The sequence below is a fragment of the Delphinapterus leucas genome, chromosome 18, assembly GCF_059928025.1.
Source record: "Delphinapterus leucas isolate spDelLeu-1000000601 "Yukka" chromosome 18, BTC_Dleu_Yukka2, whole genome shotgun sequence".
Taxonomy (NCBI): Eukaryota; Metazoa; Chordata; class Mammalia; order Artiodactyla; family Monodontidae; genus Delphinapterus; species Delphinapterus leucas.
The window spans coordinates 4070331-4087888 of NC_143146.1; the positions used below are offsets into that span (position 1 = coordinate 4070331).

Below are 17558 nucleotides of genomic sequence, written 5' to 3' on the forward strand. Positions count from 1 at the left end.
GTGGACTCAATGAGAATTTAGTTAAGTCCGTGGATTTGTAACCATCATTTTAGGTGAGTCTGGGGGGACCTCTGCAAGCCTCCTTAGGTTAGCGGCACTGGGCGAGCCACACTCTAGAGTCTGGCTGTGAGTGTGGATAACCTTCACTCGGGCTCAGAAGCCAGACTATTGGGCTCACATCCCAGCTACACTATTTACTAGTTGGGAGACCCTGGACTAATTAGCTAACCCTTCTAATACTCAGCACCTGATACATAAAATGACAATAATAATAACAATGATGATACCTATCCTACAAGGTTACTAAAGCAATGAATAAGATGATACATGGAAAGCACCTAGAGGAGAGGCTGGCACTTAGCAGGTTCTCAATAAATATGAGTTGTTATTATTGTCAACACTATTACACACTCCCCGCCATCTCACGATTTTTAAAAAGTGTTTCTCTTTTTGTGTAAGTGAGACCAGGAAACCCAACAGATAAAGCAGATGAAAGCAGAGTTGCTTGATTCAAGAATGCCCGGGTCCCCCACCTCACCCCAGGGGACACTTCCGAACAGGTGTAAAAACAACCATTTGCACACTATTTTGAAAACCAGAACACTAAAGTTTGCAACCCATCGATGTGACCCTCCATGGAATTTTTGATTAAATTCACAACGTAACAGTATATAAAGAAGTGCTTATTTAAATATTTAAATATTATTTGGGTTCTTTCCAGGTTTCCATAGTTACTCTTTTATCTCACTTGGACTCAGGTTGTGCAAAGCTTTATTCACACATTCAGTTTTCAACCAACACTACTGCTGAAATCTATGCAAAGCCAGGGGTATTTATGAAAGTCTCCCTCTTGTGGCAGTGTGGTCTGATATAAAACACAATTCTCAACGCAGATCTTATTTTAATACCTAAATATTTCTTTATTCCTCTATCAATATATAATCACATTTCATCCCTACTTCTTGTGGTACACTTCTTTTTGACGTGAAGAATTTTTGCTCCAATCTAAATGCTCCCTCCTGAGCATCTTGGTATTTATGATCTAATATTACCATTGCATTTCACTAAAAAATTAATTTGAGTGTATAATTTTGTTGACATACGAGCAAAGGTATAAATACCTAGAAGCGGGTGGGAAATCCCACATCTGCAAGGCCTTGCATGGTATTTTGCTCAGCACCACATTTTGGAGAAGGGTGGTACTAGTAGCGGGTGCCTCTCTTTCCCATGTTTTCTAAGGTTTGAAAGCAAGACACTAGTTCTAAGCTGTAAATCTTCAAAATGAAGAAAAAATTGGATGACTCTCGCAAACATAATGTTGAATGGTTGAAATGAGTTTCAGGTTCAGTTTGTTGATATCAATTCGGCTACACTCAGGGCCATTTCTAACAACAAAGGTGTTTCTCCTCTGTAACGAGTCAAGGGTACTCACTGCACACTTAGTGGACCACGAACTGGTGAGGGAGTAAATAAACGTAAACCAACAGAAATGAGGACGGTTTTACCGCCAAGCCCTCAGGGCAGAACTGAGCCTGGAGCTGGGGTGAGGGGCAGGCTCACCTGAGAATGAAGCACTGAGGTCTCTGCTCCTGGAAAAGCTGGTGGAAGGCTCTCTCCGCACAGGAGAAAATGTGAGGTGGCAGAGAGGGGCAGGGCTGCCCCGCACTGCCCAGGTACAGCTGGGAGACCTGGAAAACAGGGCAGCACACAGGCAGGAATCTCCATGAAAAGGGTTCAGGATCCTCTACCTCACGATGCTACTGACATTATTTCCCATACACAGAAGCATATAAATCTCTAATTCTGAGTCTCACTTGTAAACACAAAACATTTGCACAATGCTGCCCTTCTCAGCACATTTTAAGCATCCGTAATGACAAAACGGAGACACACATCTGAGCCTTCATTATTTGGCTTGCAGGCTTTAAATCACCTGGCTGTCTTCAAAGAGAGCAACTCCCCAAAATCCAGTTCAATAGCTCTCCATGAAGTAAGCTGAAACGGTGGCAACTTATATCAAATGCAATTTCTCTCAGCAACATTTAATTTCAGTAACATAAGATGGCAAGGATATTTAATTTGAAAAGAAAGCAGCTGCATCTGAAACATACAAATTTACAAATTTCTCGGAAAAAAGACAAAATGAACTTGATTTCAGGGCAATGGTGATTTTTTAATGATTGCCATGGTGATTCAGTGCTAGTATTTTTAGTCCTTTCGAGTTTCGAGTGAATTGCGTTATATTAGAATCAAAACTAAATGATAGGAGGACTTGTGAGTCATGAAGAAATATCAGACAAATTTAATTTTTATTCTGCAAAATAACTGGCTTGTATCTTCAAAGATGTCAAGGTTGGAAAGTTCAAGAGTAGATTGAGGGACTGTTCCAAATGGAAGGGAATTAAATGCCCAGTGGTCAGCGCACCCTGTGATGGTGGACTGGATCTTTGGTTGTTTGGGCATCACTGAGACAATGGAAAAGACTTGAATGAAGCCTCCTGATTAAGTGGTAACAGCTCTAATTTCCCGATTTTGATGACTGTATGGAGGTTACATAGGAAAATGCCTTTGTTTGTAATAAATACACAGTACATGTACTCAAGGTTGATGGGACAACATGCCAGCAAATTATTTTGAAATGGTTGAAGGAAAAAAGTTGTTTGTACTAATTATTTGCAATTTTTCCATAAGTGTAAAATTATTTCAAATTATAGGGGAAATAATTTTTTAACGTAGAATCAATGATCTACAGCTACAAGAAAAAATTGGATGACTCTCACAAATATAATGTTGAATGGAATCTATCAGATACATATGAGAACATACTATGAGATCCCATTTACAGAGAGCCAAAAAAAAAGCAGGTGAAACCAATCTATGTACGTCAGCGTGGCGGTACTTTGGGCAAAGGGTCAGTGATTGGAAAGAGGAAGTGTGGGCTCTGGAGGCTGGGAATGTTCTAACTCCAGTGCTTGTGGAAAAGTACACTCAGAGATGAGCACCTTCGTGTATGCATTATATCCCAATAAAGACATCAAAAGCCTATGTCATTAAACATTGTGGTTCTGGTGCAGAGAGAGAAAAAGGAGCCGCTGGAACAGACTACAGAACTCCACTCAGGCCTACACGGTGAGATTTGGGGGCCATAGGGGCTGTGTCACTTATCCTTAAAGGAAGCTGTCAAGAAAATTGATTATTTGTAAAGGAAACAAACATCACTATCTCATGCCAATCTGTAAAAATAAATTCCAACTGAATTTAAGTTCCAAACATGAACAGCAAAGTTTCACACATTTAGAAAAGTATGTAAAAACAGTACTCTTATGATTTGGGAGTAAGGGAATAGGGGTCAAAACCACGAATTGTATTGGGAGAAATCCTACAACATCATAGCTAACAACTCCTGTTCAACCACAAACAGCACACATATAATAATAAAAAAAACTCAGGCGAAGACAGAGAGGAAAGTAAGCTGGGCATACAATCAATAAATCCTCAGCATTTTATAAATGACTCTCACAAATCAGTAAGAAAAACTGGAAACAAAATAGAAAATTGGGCAAAGAGTGTAAGCGGAAAGGAAAGGCCAATACACGTGAGAAAAGATGAAAAACAGCTCTCTTCGTAACCAAGGAAATGCTATTTCAAACAATAAGGTGATACAGTGCGCATGAACTATTGGTAACTTTATCAATAGTAGCTTAATAACGATGGCGACGGCCTCACTTGCTCTGTGCTCGCTGCCCTTCTCAGCACTTGACACTCACTCATCCAATTCTCCTAGAAACCCGAGACTTGGATGTGAGCATGATCGTCCTGCTTACAGACGAGGACCCTGATGCAAAGAAAAATTAGTGACAGGTCCAAGGTCACGTGGCAAGTTAGTGGTGGAGCTCGACTTCAAAATGAAGTTTTCTCTAGGGCTGAAAAACACATGTATAATACTGAGTGTTGCTCTAAGAAATTCTACGTGTAATTTGGCAGAAACTTCTAAACTTAAGGAGGTAGGTTTGACTCGCGATCTCTCTGTAGAAATTCTCAAACATGCACCAAGAACTACACACCAAACAATCCTCAGTACTCTCTGTAAGAGCAGAAAAAAAGAGCAATTCTACGATACGGATTAATGAATAAATATAAATAATTGTGTATTAAAACAATAAAACACTATAGGGTATTTAGAATGAATTAACTAGACCCAAACCTTTTAACATGGAAATTTTTTTTTTTTTTTTTTTGCAGTACGCGGGCCTCTCACTGCCGTGGCCTCTCCCGTTGCGGAGCACAGGCTCCGGACGCGCAGGCTCAGCGGCCATGGCTCACGGGCCCAGCTGCTCCGCGGCATGTGGGATCTTCCCGGACCGGGGCACGAACCCGCGTCCCCTGCATCGGCAGGCGGACTCCCAACCACTGTGCCACCAGGGAAGCCCCATGGAAAATTTTTGAAAGCATAATGATTAATGACGATTTTTGTTGTAAAAGAATATAGCTAGTATATTCTCAGAGTAAATTAAAACAGAAAATAATAGCATATGCAGTTTTTATTGCATATATTTGTGCACGTATACAGAATGAACAGACAGAAGATTGGATAAAAGGATAACTTCGGTGATGTATATGTATAGCTGATTCACTTTGTTATAAAGCAGAAACTAACACACCGTTGTAAAGCAATTATACTCCAATAAAGATGTTTAAAAAATCTATTAACGGATAATAAAGAACAGTACATTAAAAAAAAGGGTAACTTCGGGTAGTGATTGCCATCTTTTGTGAAAAGGAACAGGCGGAAGTGGAACTCAGTCTGTGTTGACATTACGCAGTGTCACTTAATCTCAGATACCATGTAATTGAAACATACCTTTATTTTCAGTACCACCCAGAAAATAACATTACAGTTAAACTAGCACACAATGTCTTGGTATCAGGTCTTTAAAGCTGCATCCCAACCTCAGGAGTGCATGTGAAAAAATATGGCACTTTTTATTTTAAATGTTTTAAGCGATATGACACACGTATGGGGGGTGGGCACACACTATTACGCTTGAACTTTTTGCATTTTGAATTGTTCCAGAATTTAAAATAAATATAAAAGATATTTGAATGATAGTGACGTCTACATGATAATTCATAAGCCAGCTAGGAAGGTTTAGCCCACCTTTGTTTTCTTGCAGGATAAATTTCTGTTTGGGGTTTGTTTGGTTTTTTTTAAACTTGTACTAACACTCTTTCACTTTCTCCCCAAGTCCAACCTGGCTCTTACCTAATTTTGACAAAATGCTTTTAAACTCCACTTGTTTTTGTAAAGTCCTAGTAAGGATTTCGTTAGATGTTATCAACACAGTGAGACCCAAAGAGCCAGGAGCATGCCTGAATCTACGTGTACGTGGGGTTCATCTCACATTCCTGCTGTGTTTCTTCAAACCTATTTGGAGTTCGGTATTCTCCTTAGGCTAAGTTTCACTAACATTAGATGTGGTAAAGAATCGTGAGTGTCCAAAATTTTTTCATGATAATCAAACCAATAACCTTTCTCAGTTCCCTTTTCCTGTAAATCTTCTTCTTTTTCATGCCATGTTAGAGTTTGTATTGTAGAATACTCCATTGCTACCACCTGGTAATACTTTGCTTGATGCTAATTCTACACTTAAGAAGTAATGTAAAAATGAAATAATAATTTTAATAGAACAGCATTTTCCACTTATTTATATTGAACCTTGAAGGTTTTCACCAAGCCGTTCTAGTTTTCTGAGTGATTGACAAACCACCGACTTTACATTGGTTACCATGATCGTTACTAATATTATTGCATGTTCTCATTTGGTCCAGAAAATATTGTCAGGGTCAGACCCTTCCTTTCCCACAGGCCATCTCTCTCCATTTCACCTTATTCTCTCCATGTCTGTATCATTTGGGAACAAGAGGATTTTGGTCCGTGGGCATTTTAAGTGCTCTTTCACAAATGAGATGGCATCACATAAGCTTCATTCGGGTTATCTCTAGTCTTTGCTGGACTCTGTGATCCCAATAAATAAGGTCCTTCTTTACGGATCAATTCCCTCCTATTTTCCACTGTGCATGATACCTGTCAATAAACATCCAGGAGATTTGCAGGATCCTGCCACGGTCTGATTTCTGAAGCCAACCATGCAGTGTGTAGCTTTTGAGAGTGCCATTCACGGGCCCCTAACATCAGGGTCCTGGTAATCTGTGGAACCTGATGCCAAGGGCTTGACGGGGCGTGGCTGCTGTTTTCACACCATAGTATGAACATGTCACTCTACTTGCCCGATTGGATTTCCCACTCATTACCTTACACCTATATGTAGATGACATACTCTGAAAAAAAAAAGTTTGTTGTATACAAACAGTCACATACAATGACTAATTATATGTCTCTGGGCTCAGCATTTGGGTCCCTGAGAGTAGTCTGTCCTGCATCTGCTCTGGGGCTACAAGACCTGGATTTAAATTGTCTCTGCCACCCATGAGAAAACTTTAGAAAGCCTAGTTAATCTCCTGAAGTCTCAGTTTATCCATCTGCAAAGAGGGAACGATAACACTTACACTGATTGGGTCCCTTTGGGGATTAAACGTGGTAACATACGTAAAGCCCTTTGCAGCAGGCCTGCCACGTGCTAAACCCTATACTAAACCCAGTAGAGTTCTCCTTCCATGGCTAAGAAGCCCAGCCACCCTAGCTAGTTGCCAAACCCCAACATGCCCGGCCATGGGGACATCAGGAGGCCAGCAGCATCTGAAAGTCAATGGAATGTGAAAGCAGAGGAAGCCCTAGGCCTGGCCTCCCACACTAGGTGTCGTGGAACACTTTGGAGGAGCTTAATCTCACCTATAATTCGAGGATTCAGGATGACTGATCGGTCTCGTACTGCGTGTAGTCAAAAATATGACCTTGAGAAGTCATCCCCGGGTATTCGTCATCCTTTTGCACACTGAGATTTCAAGGTGATATATCTCTGGTTTGTGAACTCCATAGTAAACGTTATGGTGAGAAACGTCCGAGAAAAGTCTGATACTGAGTGTGAAGAGCCGATGCAGATTCACTGCCCAGGCATTTATTCTCAGACGTGCACCTGCGCGTTGGTTTTCTGAATGCTGCTTTGCCAGCGCCGTAGGCTTGGTCCTTGAATGGCGCCATCTTCCCTGTGATTGTTACCTCCCCTCCCCCTTCTCCTCCTTCCCCTCCTTTTCCTGCACCCGCTCCTATGACAGAACTCCCAAAATGATTATGGGCACCTGTAATTCCTTTTGCCCTAGTGGGTCATGCTTCCACACACACTTAGCCCAGGGATGAGGCTGGGGTAGGAATGGGTGGAATGAGGAGGGTGGGCAAGTTCCAAGGCAGTTTTAAGGCAATGGTGGAACTGACTTTTGGTAAGAAGAGTGGAAGGTGGGGTAGTGGGAGGTCCTCTCGTACCCGGGAAGCATCTCTGTAATAATTCTTAGTAGCGTCCTCTGGAGTTTAGAGAGAGTAATCTCTTTCTCTCTTCCTCTCTCTCTCTCTCCCCTACCCCATGCCCCTCCAGCATCTGCGAGTGCGTCCCTGCTTCAAGAACACACGTCTCCTCCTTTTATCTCCTGCTCCTAATTAGGGATTCTGTTTCGGCCTGGAAGCAGCCTTGTGGCTGCACAAAACACAGAGAGCTCCCATGACAGTGTGTTTGATCCAAAACTACTAGGCAAAGAGATATGACAATATGCTTCACTATCCACAGTGATGTGGACAACACAGCAGAGATCATGCTGCGTCTTCAGCTGCCTGGAATGATTTTCCACGAGCAATTTCTTTTTAATTTTGAGTCTCATGATTCAAGCTGGAAAGTCTTTTAGAAAAATGTATAAACGCAGTATCATATCCTTTCTTATTCCATTGCTTTAACATCATAATACTCTTCTGAAAGCGGTCATGATGTTCAAAGACCTCTAAACCAACTGACCTTGAATTAGTCAAAAATACATGGCAAACAGAGTTAGTGTAGCATTTGATTTTAGACGTCTGTCTAGTGACTACAATCATAAGAATTTCGCATTGTAAGTGCAAAGAAATCTTTTGACAAAATAACATTCCTTGTCAGTATTTTCTCAGAAGAAATTAAAGTCACTATCATCTAACCATTCAGTGTAGGATTTTCTGAGAAGCTTGATTTTACTTACTGCTTCGGTTTTTGCTTCTTAATCATTTGATACAAATAGGCATGTCTAGTGAGTGTTACTCTACATTATTAAATGATATTTTAAATTTTATACTCACCATGGTGGAATAAATTGGAATCTCCTTGAATGGATTAACAAGCAGGAGGATGTCCCCAATAAAAGTCTGTTAAAAGGAAAGGATATAAACAGTTATTGGACCACATAAATAGCACCTTTAAAGTTAAAAATTATGTAATTTTTAAATCACTGAGCAAAATATAGAGAATAAGTCAAAATCACACTTTACCATCTTGTGAATTGTTTTAACTGTTTGTAAATAAATAGAAAATTCAAATAAAATTAAACCAATAGGCTTGTTCCATTGAACACATAACAAGTGAAATGACTGAATTCTAAGAATTTCTTATCTTAAAGGGGTTTTATAATCACCAGTTGAATAAAAACATACAAAATTAAAACACACGGCCAAATGGAGTGGAGGCGGTAAATGGGGTATGAATTCTATGTTGCTGCATAAGAATAATAATAAAATGTATAACAGAAAAGTTAGTAAAGCACAAAAAGCAAATAAAAATAATTTTAAAAAAAGACAAGTAATGAGATGGCATAAAGAACAGATGGACCAAATAAAAATCAAATAATAAAATGTTAGATTTAAACCCAAATACATCAGTAATTATGTCAAATGTAAACTACTAACTAATTAAATGACAAAGATTATGAACTGGATTAAAATGCTAACTCAAATATAAAGACTAAGAAAACTTGAATGTTAAAGGATGAAGCAAGATACACATGCAAACGGTAATTACTGCAAGAAACGTGGTTTAGCAATATTCAATTCATAGAAAATAGACTTTAAGGTAGGAAGCAGTACCAGTGATAAAAAGGGACATTTCACAATAATAAAATGATAAATCAGGAAGATATAGCAATTCTAAAATTCTGAAAGACTGAAATCTAGCATAAAACTATAAGGAGAGAAACATGAACTCACAGTAATAGTGGAGAACCTTAACAATTTTTTCTTAGTAACTAATGGAACAAACAGACAAAATTTTGAAATAAATAATTACCAAGTTGACTAACTGACTTATCTAGAACACTATTACCAAGAACCGTACAACATACATTCTTTTAAGCTGAACACCGACCAGTTTCATTATATTCAAAGAGTTTGAGTCATGTAGAGTATGTTCTCTGATCATGGGAGAAATTACGATAGAAATTAATAATGGATACCTAGAAAATCACCAAACGTTTGGCTTATACGTCTGAAAATAACCTATGAGCCAGAAAAGAAACCATAACGCAAATGAGAAAATATTTTGATTATGACATGTTATAAGATGTGAGACGCTACTAAAGGTATACTTGGTATGAAAATTATTGCCTGAAATGTATATGTTAGAAAAGAAGAAAGGCAGGTCATGATCTAAGTATCCATTTCAAGGAGCTCATCAAATTACATCAAATTAGGCAGAATTAAATAGCCAATATAAGAGCAGAAATTAAAGGAACAGTAAACAAATGCCAAGGAATAAAAAACAAAGGCCAAAAGGCAATCTTGAAAAATCTAATAAAAATATAGTACCTAACAAGATTGACTGAGGAAACAAGAGGAAATGCACCAACTACCAATATCCCAAATATGACATCACTACAGACACCACTGACATGGAAACAGACGAAGAGGATATTAGGAATCATATTTTAGTCACTAAGTTTGGATATTTAGATGATGTGGACAGCAATCCACCATCTTACCAAAACAAACGTACCAAGTTATAGGAAATCTAACTAGTATTATTTTTTGTACAAGAAATTGAATCTATGTCTAAAACCTTTCCACAAAGAAAACTAAGAATTCACCAGTGAATTCTTCTCAGTGCTGATGTACAGATAAACAAATGTTATACAAATTATTCCAGGGCTTCCCTGGTGGCGCAGTGGTTGAGAATCTGCCTGCCAATGCAGGGGACACAGGTTCGAGCCCTGGTCTGGGAGGATCCCACATGCCACGGAGCAACTGGGCCCGTGAGCCACAACTACTGAGCCTGTGCGTCTGGAGCCTGTGCTCCGCAACAAGAGAGGCCGCGATAGTGAGAGGCCCCCGCACCGCGATGAAGAGTGGCCCCCGCTTGCCACAACTAGAGAGAGCCCTCGCACAGAAACGAAGACCCAACACAGCAAAAATAACAAATTAATTAATTAACTCCTACCCCCAACATCTTCTTTAAAAAAAAAAAAAAAAAATTATTCCAGAAAACAGCAAAGAGGGAACATGATTCACTTCATTTTAAGAGGCCTCAATAAACTGGATATTAAAAACCTAACTAGTACATTGAAAGAAAAGAAAATTATAGCTGGTTTCTCTCATTAAAAGACATGCTAAAATCTTGAGAAAAATGTTGACAAGTTGAATCCAATAAGACACTCAACAGATAATATATTTCAACCAAATATGCTTTATTCTAGTAATCCAAGGTTGGCTTCATATTAGAAAAATTAACCCTTGTAATTCATAATACTAAGGAGTCAAGAACTAAAGTTATAGGGTCATCTCAATAAATGACAAAAACATTTAATAACATTCAATTCCCACTCTTGATTAAAAATAACTTTGAAAACTATTAATATAACGGAACTTTCTTAATCTATAAAAAGTGATTACACCTACGGCACAGCTACTGCTAACAACTTGCTTAATGATAAAACAGAGATTTTAATGATAAAACACAGATTTTAATAATAAAACAGCTTTACTCTGGGATCAGAAACAGGACAGGAATGTCAATTATTGTCACGGCCAGTCATCTTTTTATTAACAGCCCTATACCATGAAACAATGCAAGAAAAGAAAGTAAAGAAACTATCAAGATTTAAAAGAGACACATGAAAGTCGTCATTTGGAGACTACGTAGCAGTGTGTGCAGAAAAGCCAAAAGAATCTCCACGTAAGTTAATACTTACATATGGGTATAGCAAGTTTGATGAATAAAATGTGCTTATAAAAAATCAAAATCGTATCTCTCTATATTAGCCATAAACAATTAGAAAACACAATTGCTTGTTATTTTCAATAAGAAAATAACATTTATTATAGCATCAAAACTTGAAAAATGCCTAAAATAGATCTAATGCAAACAGGCCTTCTATACCAATTGTTTTTTTAATGTTCCAGAAAAATTAAAGATGACCAAAGGACGGATAGTAACGTTCCATGAAACAAAAAATCCAACATTGGAAAAATCTCAATTATTCTCATCTAATCTGTACATTCAAAGCAATACCAATGAAAATCCAATGGAAACTGATAAGTGGACCTGAAAATATGTATGAATGTCCAAGAGTCATTAGCCAAGACACTGTGAAGAACAAAGTCAGAGGACTTTCTATACGTCAAGATTTATTATATAGCTATAATGATTAAGATATTTTAGCACTGGTTTACAGACAGACTAACAGATCCATACAACAGAAGACCAATTTCAGAGGGACTCACTCCCCATGGCAAGCTTGTTTATAACAAAGGTCTCACTGCAATGCGTGGGGGGAATCCAGATGCGAAAATATTCATCTTGACCCTCCTCTTTTACCACTGTGAAATCATTTCCACACTGGTAATGCACCTGAAATGTTAAAGTTAAAACAGCCAAACTACAAGAAGGAAATATAAGAAAATATTTTCAGGACCAAGGCCAAAATTCTTTAAGCAGGACACGAAAAGTACTAACCCTAAAGAACTTTGTAAAAACTGCAAATTTCTCTTTATCTAAAGACACTTTAGAAGACTAAAATGCAAGCCACAAACTGGGAGAAAATGTTTGCAATAAATATATATCTATATCTATACATACCAGACAAAGAAAGGATATCCTGAATATTTAAGAAACGCCTAGACATCAAGGAGAAAATGTAAAACAACCCATTTATTTTTAAATGGCAATATAATTTGGAGACACTTCACAAGATAAGATAATCAAATCAGCAACAGACACCTATCACTCAACATCATTAGTTATGTGGAATTAATTTTAAAAACCTCAGCTAAAGCTGGACTTGTAACAGGCCTGGAGGGGGTGATTTCACACCCCTACCATGCATCCTTAATTACCCCAAACAGGAAGAGCCCTACATCTATCTATAACAGAAAGATGTCACTATTTCACTGACCAACAGAAAGAAAAAAACATCTTTCAGCCTGAGGACAGCCTAGCCCATCAGAGACTGGAGCAGCCCAACCAATGAGAAGCCTCCATGCTCTGGACTCCATGCTTCCTCCAATGGATCATTTAGTTATTACAGCCCCTCCCAAACCTTCTCTTTTCCCTATAAAAGCAAGCTCCCCTTCCTTGTTTTCGGGATTTGCCTGTGGTCTGCCATAGTTGGCACGACCCGAATTTCAATTCCTCTGCTCTTCCTGAATAAACTTGCTTTTGCTGGTAAAATAACTGGCTATTATATTATTAAAGTTGACAGTTATCAGGGAAATGTAAGTTAAAACCAAAATGAAGTACCACTGCACAACTGCCAGAATGGCTAGATTTTTTTTTTTTAATTAATAATACAAATAATACCGATAACATCCAGTGTTGGTCATGATGTGGAAACCGAGACGTCCGTATTGGGCATGTAGCCACTTTGAGATACTATTTGGCTGTATCTCCTGAAGCTGAACACACCTGATGATGCTGGCACTGTAGTCCTAGGTGAGCGCCTCACAAAAGACGTGAGGCTGTGTGTTACTCCAAGAGCTACTTAATATGTGCCCCCCAAAAGGCATAGCATGGTTTATAACAGTATTATTCATAGTAACCAAAAAGTGGAAACAACTCAAAGGTTCCTCAATTGTAGAGTAAATAAATAAAAGAGGATATGTTCATACAGTAGCTTATTGTACAGTAGCTTACTTACAGGGATAAAAGCAAGTAATTGCTGCTACAAGCAACACTGCAGGTGAGTATCAGAGACGTAATGGTGATGAAAGATGATAGACACAAACAAGAATATACCGGATGATTCCTTTTATACAAAATTAAAAGAAATTCAAAACTTAATCCATAAGCGTATATGCCAGAAACTTCTGTAATGATTACAGTAAACTGGGGAAGGAGCTTCTTACCCTCCTTTTCTTTATGAAGCTGCTGGTTACATAGGTGTGTTCACCAAATAAAAACTCAGGAAGCAGTACTTTAATGAGCTGTGCATTATTCTCTTTATATGTCAGAATGCATGACAGCATTCACTTAAAAGAAGGACTGGCCAGTATTTTATAGCCAAGTAAAGGAGGAAGGAAATAAAAGTGAAATAATTGAACCAAAGGGGAACCTTATTAGTGAAGTATCTGAAAATTAATCTTAAATTCCAGAGAAGAAAAATGAAGATAGAAAGTAGATTGAGGAAGAATTGAGAAATCTGTTAATTAAGAAAGATGAGGAACATTAAAATAAAATAAAAATACCCTAAAATGCATTTTTTATAATTTTGGGGGGGCCTAAATATTGAAGGAATTCGGGACTATCTGAAAATATATTTTGTGATAAAAATAGTTTATAAAACTATTACTTGAATGTTAATAATGTTATTTATTCTGCGCACTTCCTGGTGAGTGAGTATCACATTACCTGCAATTCACTTTCTGTTTGATGGTTCGGGAACTTCCTGCTCCTACAGACCGGAGGGAAACTTCCCAATCTGATATCCAAATGGGATGCTATACACTCAGTTAAAAGAGCAACTTGCAGATTGTTCCGAAAGATCATCTTATATAACAAATCAGACTATAGGACTATAGCAAAAAGAGATGAAAACCCTGGTTAAACAGTTAATTCAGCTGAAATGTTTTCTCTTGGGCGCTGATGGGCCCAGATAGCAGCAGCAGAGGTGGTATGCTGTCTGCATTTTGAAGGTAGGGCTGACGAGATTGGCAGGAAAATCGCATGTGGGGTATGTAAGAAAAAGAAGCACCAATACTCTTCCAGTCATTTTGGCCTGAAAACTGAAAGAAAGACGTTGTCATTAATGGAGATGGGAGGGGCATTAACGGAGATGGGAGGGGCATGGGAGGGGCATGTTGGGATCGGACAACCAAATTTGAATATTTTAATGTTGAAACATCTACTAAACTAGTGCTTTTGTATTTGTGGGGAGGGAACACTTTTATTTCCAATTCACTGTGGACTAGTACTTCCGCAAAACATAATAAAAAATTCCTGGAAAAATGAAATTGAAAAAGACAAAGACATACAAAAAGCAAGGCTTGATTCTTATGAGATTCAACAGACAGAAATTAAACCATTAAATTGCTATAAGAGTTTCTAAAAGCTTACTCTGAGGGCAGACTGGTAATAAAAAGTTCACATATCCAGTGGTCCAGAGAATACACTGTGAGAATCACCTATTACTATTCAATCAATAACGTTTAAATTGCTTGTCTATCCATTAAAGGCAAATTCAAATACCATAACTTGGAGCACTCATTACAAAATTGATCCTAGGTAGTGCAGCTCTTCAATATTTCAGGTGTACAGAAGAGGAAATCATGCCTCACACAGTGAAAAGTTTATATCCTCAAAAAGAAAACCACAGGCCCAAAACAGAGTCCCGTATGCTAGGCCAGGCTAACCGACAGGGGCGTAATACGTAACCTAACTGAAGCTGCCACCTCCCCCAGAAATGTGGTCTTGACCAGACAGTCAGGAATTTTCTGTTTGGTACCAGTAAGGTAATATGTCACATGCCCCTCTCCATTCCCCAAAAGGTGATGAGGTAATCGCTACATAGACCCCTCTGTTCCCCACAGGTAGTTACCTAAGCCTGAAGCAATATTTTTTATGACTTCCTTATCTTGCCTTTAAAACCCTTCCCTTTCTGTGGCCCCCCCCGGAGCTCCCCTCTGCTAGCTAGATGGGGTGTTGCCCAATTCATGAATCATTCAATAAAGCCAATTAGATCACTAAAATTTACTCAGTTGAATTTTGTTTTTTAATAGTATTTTATATGAACTTTAGCAAAGCAGGGAACCCTAATTCTGATTATCCAGGTAGAGAGAGAAACCCAGTAGAGTTAGCAGAGAGTCTACGAAGGTGGTCTCTCTGTGTGGGGTTTGCGACATGACTCGGATAAACAGGTGGGAAGTAGTTGTCATTTCAGATGAGGAAGTGCAAGACCAACAGGGGTCCCGTTCCCCCTGAGCTCAGAGTCTGGCATGGCAGCAAGATGCTAATCAAACCACCACCGAGGTTTATAATCACAAGCGGTGAGAAGTGTGCGACAGAAAGATGGTCCACAGTGACTTAATCTGGAAGTTCTGGGAAGGTTTACTTAAAGACTGAAGAAGTATTGAGTGGGAGTTTATAAAACTGTGTACTATGTGGAGGTAGAAAGAGAACTTTATGGAAAAGAAGACAGTCTAAGGGGAATCCCTGATGCAGGAAGGCGGGCAGTGACCAGTGACTAGGAATCATCAATGATAGTGTTTAGGGACCAGATCGTGCATACGGCTTGTGGCTGTCCTTGCAAGAAAAATGACAAGCCTCAGAAAAGTTTTAAGACTGGGAGTTTCGAGATTACACTTGTTCTTTACGAAAATGACTCTGGTTCATTATGAAGTTTCCTCTAGAAAGTCAGGAGACTATTGGAGAAAAGATGACGAGGATGGTGCCCGCTGGGATGCAGAGCAGTAGGTCTTGGGAGATAAAAAGCCACTTGAAAAGCATGAAAGAAATAAGAGAAATCGAAACTATTCAAGCAGTGGTCTGCTGATAATGTGATCAAGAAGTTAAAATGAAGAAGAATCAACACGATGCTGGAAAAGGAGAGACAAGAGAACAAAAACAACACGAAAGCAACAGGGCAGTAACAGACCAAACTAATCAGGCTTCACCGCTTTCTGCCGATGACTCCATTCCATTAATTTCGACAGAGGTATTTAATTTTAAGTGCGCTTACAGTGGCGGGCAATTTATCCCATCATTAAGACACTGCATTGAATGTTCATGGGTTAATCAGTGCCTGGCAATTTATTGCTTGTAAAGAAATCTCTGATTTCACATCTACATGAAGATTACTTCATCACTTTCTCAGCAGAGTAGGAAAAACAACGGGTGTTATCAAAAAGGGACAGCGCACATATGCAGAGTCGGATGTCTCTAGGCATTCGGATTGAATCGCTCTGAGATGCATTTAACAAAATCAATGAGAGAGAGAGACACTGAGAGTGCATAGCGTCAAAACTGATATACGTATTGGAAGAAATAACACGTATAAACCAGAAGAGAACCGCAGCAAATCAATTCTCCGTGCTGTTTGCCATCTAAGTCATACATTTGTATGCTATTATCAGAGATGTGTACATAAATTATTTACTAGACAAAGACACTTCCTGATAATTTAGAAGAACAACAGTTTTTCTTTCATGCAAATAGAGAAGCATCCCTCACGCACACTTAGCTTTTCCTCTTAGGCTTCGTTCTCCAGATCTAGGAGGCTGAGTTAAAGCAGATGAAAGAACCAGCATTTTTATAAGTGATCTGCAGATCCTGCTGGTTCTAGCAAGATCTTCTTCTCCAGCAAACATGACAAGAGGAAAGTTGTCTACCCTCAGGGCTCCAACTTTCTCTTAACAACACTGAAATGTGAATCTTTGCAGAAACTGCCTTCTAACTGAATCAGAAGAATTGACCCAAACTCAGAAATCCACCTTAAGCTTTCAGCATGACCAGAAGTAACAATGAGCCCCTTCCTTGTCGTATTTGCAGCACTGACGGGTGAAAATACGCAGCAAGACAAAAGCAGTGCGAAAGGCAATTTCAAGGGCACTTACATAGATCTGATTGTTCCCAAAGCGCTTCTGAATTTCGTAAAGCAGGCTGCTGTCGGTAAGCTGGCTGAGCGTTGCCAGGTCATCGTTCGGAGCGGGAGGTATCAGCTTGACCTGGGGGAAGAATAGGTAAGATCAATCCTAATTGCTTTCCAATCAACTGTCTTCACAGTTGTTTGTTCCATTTTCAATTACATGTCAAAAGTTTACAGACCACATGAATTCGAAACTGTTATTAAAAGATGAAATGGTTCACTTGTAAGGAACAAAAAATTCAACAGTCACAGAAATGTATTCAGGTGAGAATCTCTGTTCTATACCCACCAGCCAGGGCACACACTCATACACGCACCTACACACACAACCTGCATGTGACCCCACGTCCCTCCAATCATGAAGTCTGATTTAGACAGCTCTGAACTGTGCTGAGTCTTTTTTAAGACCAGCTGTTGAAAAGCTCACGTTTTTCAGTGTTTCCAAAGCTAAAGGAAAACTCCTATCACGAAACTGGAACGGGAGGAAAGCAATGTGCCTGGACTTCAGTTTCTGAATACATGGA

General features: G+C 39.0%; 1 protein-coding gene across 1 annotated transcript in view; it reads right to left on the reverse strand.

Annotated features, from left to right (window-relative positions):
- MYO16 (myosin XVI) overlaps window positions 1-17558 on the reverse strand; it is a 401807-nt gene that overhangs the window by 253919 nt on the left and 130330 nt on the right. The window contains exons 10-12 of the mRNA XM_022576783.3: window positions 17003-17113; window positions 8273-8338; window positions 1561-1688 (exon numbers count right to left, since the gene is read on the reverse strand). Coding sequence (XP_022432491.1) covers window positions 1561-1688; window positions 8273-8338; window positions 17003-17113 — 305 coding nt within the window. The remainder of the gene's footprint in view (window positions 1-1560; window positions 1689-8272; window positions 8339-17002; window positions 17114-17558) is intronic.